The 10,000-nt window shown below is 38.9% G+C and overlaps 3 protein-coding genes across 3 annotated transcripts in view; 1 reads left to right on the forward strand and 2 right to left on the reverse strand.

Moving 5' to 3' along the window:
- LOC138038709 (neuronal acetylcholine receptor subunit alpha-10-like) overlaps nucleotides 1-901 on the reverse strand; it is a 16,235-nt gene extending 15,334 nt beyond the window's left edge. The window contains exon 1 of the mRNA XM_068884733.1: nucleotides 769-901. The gene's annotated coding sequence lies outside the window, so the exon portion shown is untranslated. The remainder of the gene's footprint in view (nucleotides 1-768) is intronic.
- The window catches only part of LOC138038706 (uncharacterized), a 382,223-nt gene that overhangs the window by 5,017 nt on the left and 367,206 nt on the right, over nucleotides 1-10,000 (forward strand). The gene's annotated exons all lie outside the window — the stretch shown is intronic.
- LOC138038710 (tRNA:m(4)X modification enzyme TRM13 homolog) overlaps nucleotides 783-10,000 on the reverse strand; it is a 41,207-nt gene continuing 31,989 nt past the window's right edge. Inside the window, exon 14 of the mRNA XM_068884737.1 lies at nucleotides 783-956. Coding sequence (XP_068740838.1) covers nucleotides 929-956 — 28 coding nt within the window. The 3' untranslated portion in view covers nucleotides 783-928. The remainder of the gene's footprint in view (nucleotides 957-10,000) is intronic.

The raw sequence follows: 10,000 nt of genomic DNA on the forward strand, positions 1-10,000 counted from the left end.
TGTCTTTGGTGGACTTTGACACAACACTCAACTTAACTTAACTCTCTCTGAGACGGGAAGAAGTCACGTCCGCGTTGGATGTTGCGGATGAATAACAGACCGAAATAACATTGCCAATGATGTCAAAGAAACGTCCGGGTACTGTGATGAGGTTAGGTAATAATAGATTCTGGAGTTCGGGTTGCAGTACTTTTCAGTTAACAAATATCGCAAATGTTGCTTTTAAGGGAGAGTTAAGTTTAGTTTAGAAAAACGACTTCAGAACGATGGGGAAAAGTTGTAAGTGTTCTGTTTTGGAAGGTATTCATTTTTGTGTCAGGCCGGCCGTAAAAACAGTCTTGTTTTGCTCCATCTCCTCTTCCGGCGTTCAAAGGCAATTAACTAATTTCGCGTCCAAGTCAACAAACCACGTCAATGCACCGCTTTTCTGATCATTATCCGGTGTTATCATCATAACGTCAGAGAACATGAGACCATTTCTAAAGGGTCCCGCGTTTTTAAAGGTATTTTATATCTCAAGCTTACTTTCCACGTTAATACAACGGTAACAATTATGTTGAGTGAAGGTCAGGTGGTCTTTCGTGCGAACTACTTTCACAGCCAACCAGAAGTTCCCATACAAGAGTACTTAATTTCAATCACTGTCAAAAGCTATGGTTCTTGTATCTCAGCACATAAAAAAACACGAATCAAATGGTCTTAGCAGAAAAAAATCTAATAACAAATATTATGGAAAATGAACAACTAGGTAACTGCTGTTTTACTCACGGTTTTGGGTTGCACACTGCAGCAGCCGGCTTCAGGCGTTGAATAGACTGTTATTCCGGTTTCCTCAAGATTTCGACCACTGTTTGCTGATCCTCGAGAAAATAACAAGAATTTTCTTGTGTCGGCTTCAGGCGTTGAATAGACTGTTATTCCGGTTTCCTCAAGATTTCGACCACTGTTTGCTGATCCTTGAGAAAATAACAAGAATTTTCTTGTGTCAAAGATTATCTTCTTTGCTGTTAAAGGTACATGGCGTCCTCTGACAATTACAATGTACACAACTAGTCGATCGGCGAGCCGACCGTGGAAAGCTGCAGGCAGAGAGTGGAATGTGTTTTCTGCCAATCTGTACCTTCAAAATCATGCAGAGTGGTTAGCGTTCTGCAATATTCATAACGTTAATTGAAACACACCTGCAATTTAGAATGTTATATTGATGGACAGCAGTCGATCGATGGTAAAAAGAGCAAGGCAGTCTTAAGCTAATTACTAAATCTCTTGGTGCAGCAGACAATCACCGTGCTCCCACACTTTAAGATGACACCATGGATACCAAGTTTAGTTTGACTTGAGTCTCCCGTGGGAGTAATTCCCAGCGAGAAGATATCAGCAAAGATGAGCGGACTGTAGACGAAGATTTCGCAGACCGGCCAAAGCAGTTGAATAATCGATTGTCGCCTCGAAAGTCCAAGAATATACGACCATCAGATTTCTACCAACAAACTTATTACATGAAATGAACTGTGCATAATACAAAGGATTTCATCACAATTGGCCTTATGCTGATGAGATTTCTGTTTTGTTTTTCATAAACACGAAAAGACTTTTGTTTTATTTCCAATACAAAGGCAAGCGAAGTGTTGAAAGAAAATTACACGGTGACACATATGAACTGGTAAATAAGGGATTCATGGCGCCTATTGATACCAAATGAAAAACGCATTTTAAACTCGGAATGAGGTCAATTAACTCAGTTGTGAAACGCACTTCAACACAAAAACATGTATTTCATTTACGGCTTTTACAACTGGAGACGAGTTTTTATGGAATACGAAGCTAAGCAAATCTATTATTATGCGCAAAATCAAGAACTTTCGACTCGCAATTAGCATTAACTATGTCTTTTATCGTCCAGGCAATGACGTCAAACTTCACCAATAAATCGTTCACGTGCGTGCACGAAATGTACCCACAAGCAAAAGGAATAGAGAAACGTGACTAGAGAATCGAATTTGTATCGATGCACACGACCAGGCTCATTGTAAAACCGAATTCCTAATGGACTTTGGTGCTGTTGTTTTGTTTAAAGACAAAAAGAACAATTTTACCCGAGTAAGAGAGATCACGTACTGACTTGATCGAATAACGTGTCGCCTGTTAAATTTCAGCAATGCTAAGACGTTAACCACCCTTCGCAGGGTTTTATTTGTAATAATACATATGTCATGCACTGACAGTAAGTAGATCAAAGTACAACGTTTGTTGACCCAAATGGTGATGATGTGAGGAGCACAAATCGTGATTTTAAAAACAACCATGAGCTATATAGTTGTTCCATCTTTATCCTTGTAACTGGCAAACTTGTATTGCGTGCACGCGATTTCTGGGTCTATTGATATATTTTCCACTGATTCTGTCGCTCTTGTGAACCGTGCTGAACAAGAAGTTGAAATTTTGGGCGTTAATTGGTTTTGTTACAAACGTACAAAAGAATGCAAACATACAAAACTACAAAAGAGATTTTTTTTTGCTTTAAGTTAATTGGCAAGGTTAATATCAAAAAAGTTTCTTTTTTTCTTTCAATCATCGCAATTTGGCATCATGGTCGAGTAGTCGCCCGCCACACGGAGTTCCCGGATTCGAGTACCGCATTGACCATCGAGCAGGATGTTCAGTATAGGCCCGGTACATGGTATCTCTGGATCACACCTATCGGCTGCACTTGTTTATAATAGCCAACTGGTATGCCCGCTGCTGGTTGGGATTCTTAAATTTACTACACATTTTCCTATCATTTTCTAGATTGGCCATATAAAGCTCCAAAAGGGAGCGCTCATTTAAGTCTTCAAGTTGCAGTCGTAAGGCACTCGCCAAGACACGCCTTTCTAAGTTGTCTGTCCTCCGGTTAAATCGTCCAGGAATTAATCTTCAACAGTCATCACTGTGACTTCCAAACGCCATGATTCTAAACAGTGTTCTTCCTATTTTTACGTTATGTGAGCTTACTGCATCAAAGATCGCATGAAGCGAAGTACACTGCTTTCTCAAAATAGTTGTTAATCGCGACAGCAACAGAAAATCTAATCCTCTGGTACCATTTACTAAGCTAGATTGACCTTCAAAGCTCCATATATGACGTTACGAGAAAAATTACATACTTTTCTAATATACTAACTTTTAAACGGCCCGCCGATTCTCAGAAAACGTCTATGAATTTCTATGTTTTCCAGCTTCAGTTTTCTTGAGTTGATATAAGGAGGTCGGTTATTGGCTCCTTAGTGGACACGTGGCCTGAATCAAACTGAACTGTCTCTCGTAAGGCCGGGGTGAAGTGACACGTGATCAATGTGCAATTCAATGGAAGCACGTGAGCGAAATGTGAAGCAAGTGGCTTGATGTTTGCACAACACCGCTCACGTGGAATTTTGTTTCCAAGTCAAAAATAAAGCTCATGCAACCGATAATGAAATGATCCAAAGAGAAATAAACGACCTGGTAGGAAGAGCAAGCAGGTTGACAATCAGAAATAGTGTCATTCTAATCTGGTTGGAAGTAAAATGAATTAATTATAAAGATACTGATGAAGTACTAGGACCGCGCGCAGTGAAGATAAGAGACCTTAAGATAAGTGTATATCGGTAGACGGGTACGGATAGTGTACGCGTACATGTAAAATGTTCATGTGCGTAGCCATTTTGATTAAGATACCCATGGAGTTAAGGCACAGGGATTGGTAACGATTGTTTACAAAGATGGCGGCCTTAGTGACAAGGTTTGCTCTTTTTCCTCTGAAATACGTTAAGTGAATTGTTTAATAAAATCTATATGATATCTGATATGATACATGATATATCCAAAATTCTTCCCTACGAATGTTCTCTGTTTAGAGCGTACGCCGATGATAAAAACTTACTTGTTTCTCCATCCAGTCTTCTCTGTAGCTACTCGTAATTCTTCTACGGGAAAACTCGTGTTTACCCCGGCAAAACGGCTGGGTCTATCTGGTAACATCGACGACGTTATAGCGAAATGAAAAAAACATGGCGCGACCCGTTACCCCGTACATCGATTTCGGGGCATCTTAGGGTCTCTTATTTTTATCTTTCGCGATAATGTTTCGTCATGGTAACTAAAACGATTAGCCAATAAAAAGCGAGCTTCCTACTTTTGTGCTGTAATATAATTGTTCTCTACTACATTAACATTTTAAGGCTCCTTTAACGTTTTTCGTAACTTTCATGTCTAGTTTTATGTTACACAACATGCGTGTTTCAGAGGTTGGTGACCACTTGTTTCGCCATTTCGAAAAAAATAATAAAACAAGTTGTTTTAATCGGGACATTTCATCCGTATCTATTGAGGGTTTTCATCTGACGTCACGGACAGCCCAACATATTTCAGTGTCACAAATTTCAAGCCTTGAATTTTAACTTTGTAATGGGCTGTTTACGTGAGAAAACTCACCCCGGTACGAATACCATACCGTGATGGGTACTTGATTTCATATCGTGTTTGCATGATGCCCACGTGATTTACATGTGGGAATGGATTGACGAAATTTGCGCATGCCCAACCCGTTCCAGTCCACATCGAAACGGGTGGGTTTTCTTCGTTTACATGATACCGTTGGGAGATTGCGTACCGAAATAGAAACCGGCGTGAACTCGCACCGGTATGATTCGATCTGGTATGAGACTTTCTGTTGGTGGCAGAACCACAAGAGGGAACTCGGGAAGAACTCGCTCCTGCATGAAAGTCGCCCCGTTGTCATGTAAACACTCCCTAAAGTTTCATTTGTGATTCTTTCAACCACAGAAGCATCAAACCACATTTTTAAAGGACGATATTTTGCACTGGACGCAGGTCCTTATTGTTGTTCACCATCTAGACAGAGATGCAAGGTTTGATCGTTGTTGGAGACGAGGTCGTGAATTTCGAAACATTCCGGTCCTGTGTTTACTTCAGTTAGGCAGTGATTACTCTTAACATAACCTGCAAACTTGTTCTCGTCCTGAAAGGGCTTCATCGGAATTGGAATCGCAAAAATCTAACGATTTCTGATCCAGAAATAACTCAGCCTCCACTTGAAATAAATTTCACACCTGCTTATATCTGAAAGGGTATGATCAATAACATTGTGAATACAATCGGAAAATGGCACTGTATCACTGTATGGTATACATGTGTCACGCTTTCAATGTTTTTACTGCTTGAGATAACGCAGGTGAGCGATGTTTTTCCTCGATAAAGACTGTTTATATTAAAAGATTTCTCTATGTCAGTGAAAGGTTAATTACAAATCGAATGGGGCTCAGCGTTATCTGTACTTTTATCGGCAACGATATTTGTCATCTCAGTGATCAAAATTCTTTGTGGACACACGAGCCGCAGCAATTTTAAACGTCAAAGAAAATGTTCATTTCAGAATGTGACCAGAATAGTGACAAAAAGAAAGAGCAAGAGTTGTCTTGAATTTTCTCGCAATATGATTGGTTTACTGATTTCCCAAAATGAGCGTTTCTGATTTGCTATGCAATTGCGTGACCCGTGACGCGGGCATGACGCGAGCAGCGTTGTCAAGACTCTTATCGACAACGGCAAATTAGCCAATCAGATTGCTATATTACAAGCAACTGTGGCAAAAAATAATCTTTAAAGGGCTATGTCATGAAATTTAGCCAAATTCAGCGACTAAATCGCACAAAACGTAAAAATAACTAGTTAAGACATAGAAGGAAGGTTTAAATAAGATAGCAAATACAAAAAGAGGCATTGATGGGCAAAGTTGAAAATGATTAAAATGGATTGTAATTTAAGGTTTTGAAAACTGCCGGTTCAGCTTGATAGTTTTTCAAATGTTATCTCTTTTGTTTGTAACTTAATTATGCATGCTCGACAGACATTTTTTGCCACGAAGCTTTGAGTCGTGTGGTTAAAAAATAAGTTATAGGTCAACGTTAGGTTGCATAGCGAGCAAGGGCGAATAATTGTAGAATCAACTGCGTTACTGTGGCACAGCCCCATTAAGGAGGACTCCGCATGAGTGACATTTGGGACCGGCTTTTTGCTCTTAAAGAGGAGGAATGGTTTGGCATCGGTTGTTTTAAAAAGCGCAAGACATGAAGGATATTCCCTAAAATCTCGCTTTTCGATGGCTGGAAAAAATTATGGATCGGACTTGGAAAAGCTTCTGTATCGCCCGCAATTATTACATCCACTCCGCACAGTTACTACAAGTAAAAATTGATTTGGTAGAGTGAACAGAGAAAAAAGGAAAGAAAGGGAGAAATATAGAAAGCAAATTATATTCCGTTTACACTTTCAAGTTATTTTAAAACGCTCGGAAACTTGATGAGGGTACACAGAAAAATTATTCACACAAAAAAAAACAAAAGAGATACACAGACCAGATAAAATATCATAAATCTACATAATCATATTGGACACAAAATATTTCAGTACTAAGCAAAATAACAACGATGTAGCGCTTGTTGTTAGACGATAAATTAAAATAACTATTCAAGGAAGAGCTATTTTGTGAAACGGTGCTGATTGTACTATTACGGTAACAGCTATCATTAATGAGCATTTTCTCTCAAAACATGACTTCGGCCTGGAACAGGTGTCTGGAAAAGGTGTTTGGTATTCCATGAAGTCCGACTCGGTTTTTCATTAGGAATGTTCAAAATGGTTTTGGCACTGTAACAGTTGCTGTTCACTGTCCAAAATGAGGCGTGTCGTGTCCCTGAAATTCTGTGATTCGCGCCGGTATACTTCATTAATAAGGTAATCTCGAGGAGTACCGTGTTCCTAACACGCGACGTTACCATCAAGTGTCATGGCCTGGATTTCCCTTGATTCGGACTTTTTCTGTGACAGGGAAAATCCGATATCTCGATACTTCCTTGAAACGTAGCGTGTCGAAGTCCATGCGCGTCCGTATTCTTAGCGATTTGTCTAGAATACGGATACGCACACTACTCGCACACCGTTGCATTGGTGATTGATGCTACCTCGAGCTCTTTCATAAATATTACTTTATTACAGTAATCAGAGGAGAGCTCGAGGTACTCGTGCGCGTTATTTCATGGTACTTGAAATATCAAAGGTTAATTATATAAATATCTGTGGAGGAGGACCCCTTTGTCTCATATAAACATAATTATATCCCACTGTACGTGAAAAATCCAGTTTGCTCTTATCAATGGATATTTAGCGGTACTTTGAACAATTCGGTTCCCTTTCACAGCCTAAATATACAGGCTTCATCCTCCTTTCATTCTAACCTTTTCACATGCTTTCCAGTCAAAACCCATCGTCACATATGGTGATCAAGCTGGCAAGCAATTATCCCACTTATTGCTACAGCACAACTATAATCTTTCTCACTTTGTCTGTAATTTTTATTTGTAAATTTAACACACAGTTAACCTCTTTACAAAGTTATTGATAGAAAAACCTTTTTTTCTGACTTGATAATAAAAAAGTCAATCGACTAACCAAAACAAATATATAGATAAAAAGGCTAGCTTGGAACTTGCAAATGGTACTTATACCGATTTAAAAAAAGTATCGTTGAGTGACACACACTAAAACTACCGGTACGTTATCCACATATTATTGTGCAACAGTTTTTGAAAGACACTCTTCATGTCTTGAAAGGGACCTGCCAAATCTAAAATTCGATAAATTCAACCTAAAAGATTTTGTTAAGTGAGGACAATTATCTGTACATGTGTAAATTCAAAATACTTCGTCAAAACACCTTCGAATTAGAGAGCAGACCGTAGAAATGAATCAGGAAGAAGACCAATTGTAAGGAAAGGTACTAGTCGTCTTTTAGCAGCTTTTAGTGTTCCGCTTCTCAAATTAACGAGGCGAATTAAGTTTGGTACAAGTAGTTCTATCTTCATTTTGACGCATTTGTCCTAAATGCAAAGATATGTGCATTGCCTCGTTGTTAAATAAAGTTTTGAAGTTATGAGCCTAGAAGTGTTTTCGTGAATTGTTGCGGTCTGTGTGGCTTTAAGTTCGATTAAACAAATGTTAAGAGAAAAAGAAACATCACTGGCAATTTCGTAATAGACCAATTTCGATATAATAATTAAAATTCAGTCCTAAACAAAAGACATCATCTCGAGGCTCTGGGAAATAAATATAAGGATTTGTATGAGTTTATTCCCCAGAGCCTCGAGATGATGTCTTTTGTTTTCGACTGAATCTTAATATATCGAAATTGGTCTGTTGAGACAGTATGTAGCCAAACAATAGCCGGCGATGGAAGACCCCAAGCTTGTATTTGTGATACTTGCAAGAATCGAGTACAACGCGCAAAGAAAAATCGTAAAGCAAGTGCGATTGCAGCATCCCTAAGTTTCATTCCTGACTTCTTGTCAAAGTGACAAAGAAACAGCTGCTGTCATACAACGGTAAAAACCCAGGTTAAAGACCCTGCAGGTGGAAGGCAGGGGGATCATGAGACAGGTGTTTTTCAGCATGAATTGCCTAGCGTGATTAATTTAAATGTAAGCAGTGAGGCAAGCAGCCAAACCTCTATTTGTCGGTGCATACCCCAAGTACAAGAAATAAAACCTGTGTAAATGATGCTAAAAGGCAGTGTGCACACATGAACATTGTTCTTCTGTGCTTAAAACCTGAAATAAATTTATTTTCAATAATAAAAAAAGGAAGCGACTCTAACATCTGGAAATCATATAAGTCAGTTAAAAGAGAGGCATTAACGTCACACAAATCCAACAATAACCTATGATGCAAATCATTGGATTAGTTGCGAGTTCTACTAGTGACCCTCTTGTTGCTAATAGTAATGATAATAATTACTATAGTACTAAACAGTTCAACCACAACTAAGCATAACTTATCACAACAGCAAACTACATGTGCAACTTGGAGGAATATAGTTTTAAGAAAAATGAAAGGGGATAAAAGCATTTAATTCCTTAAGAAACGTAAGCACCATACATCCAAATTTACCATTTTTGCAGCAAGACATTAACACATTTGCTAATAATACTGAAGCTGTTCTACTGACACACAGAAAATGGCTCCTGAAAGTTTTCAGGGGGAAATCAGATTGCAGGGCCATAGCCAGTATGAAGAAAACCGAGGCACTTACCTCGGTCATTTTTTCGTGAAATTTTAAAATAAAGCGTGATTCCAGTGTTGTCTTTAATATACTTCCAAAGATAATTTAACCACGGACATTCCTTCAGTGATATTTTTTTTTTCTGGCTACGGCCCTGTGCCTGGTTGTTCGAAAGCCGATTACCTTAATCCAGGCTTAGCGTAAACTTGTGTTTCATGTTTTCAACTTTTTGGTGAAACTTTCCTTTGCTTATTTTTGTTTTTCAAGATTGACTTGCTCTAATGTAAAGTTTTACCGAATATCAGCCTTGAACAGCATTTGGGAGTAGAGAATAAAACGCCTTTGTTAATATTTAACCTGAGGTTAGCGTTAATCGGCTCTTGAACAACTGGCTCCTGGATTGCATCTAATGAACTAAAGTTGTATCATAATTTTTAGTGCGAAGTCCGAAGGACGGAGAACTATTAGGTTTAGAATGGGGCACATGATACGTCAAGTAAGCAACATAATATTTCCTGATCAAAATTCCGGTGTCAGATGTCAATATTCCAAATGGTCGGACACAATATGATGCCTTACTTGACGCAGAGGTTGACAATTCTTCAAATTCTTTGTTAGACCACGCGTAGTGGTGGGTAAGTATCTCGAAATATTTCATCTAGGGGTGGGAAATGTCGCTGACCTACTCCCTTAAAGATAATCTGTGGTCGATATCCGATATCGTTGACGGCGAGAGAAGAGAGAAGAACAACAAGCACGTTTATGGCAATTAAATCACTATGCGAGCCTTTGGTTTACTCAAATGCGCCTTTGTCGCTTTTATTTTCCTTTGCTTTTAAGGTTGGCAAATGATTTTGAAACAAATCCTGTTGATCAGCGCTCTGGACCAAGGCCACTTCCTGTTTT

The sequence above is a fragment of the Montipora capricornis genome, chromosome 2, assembly GCF_036669925.1.
Source record: "Montipora capricornis isolate CH-2021 chromosome 2, ASM3666992v2, whole genome shotgun sequence".
Classification (NCBI taxonomy): Eukaryota; Metazoa; Cnidaria; class Anthozoa; order Scleractinia; family Acroporidae; genus Montipora; species Montipora capricornis.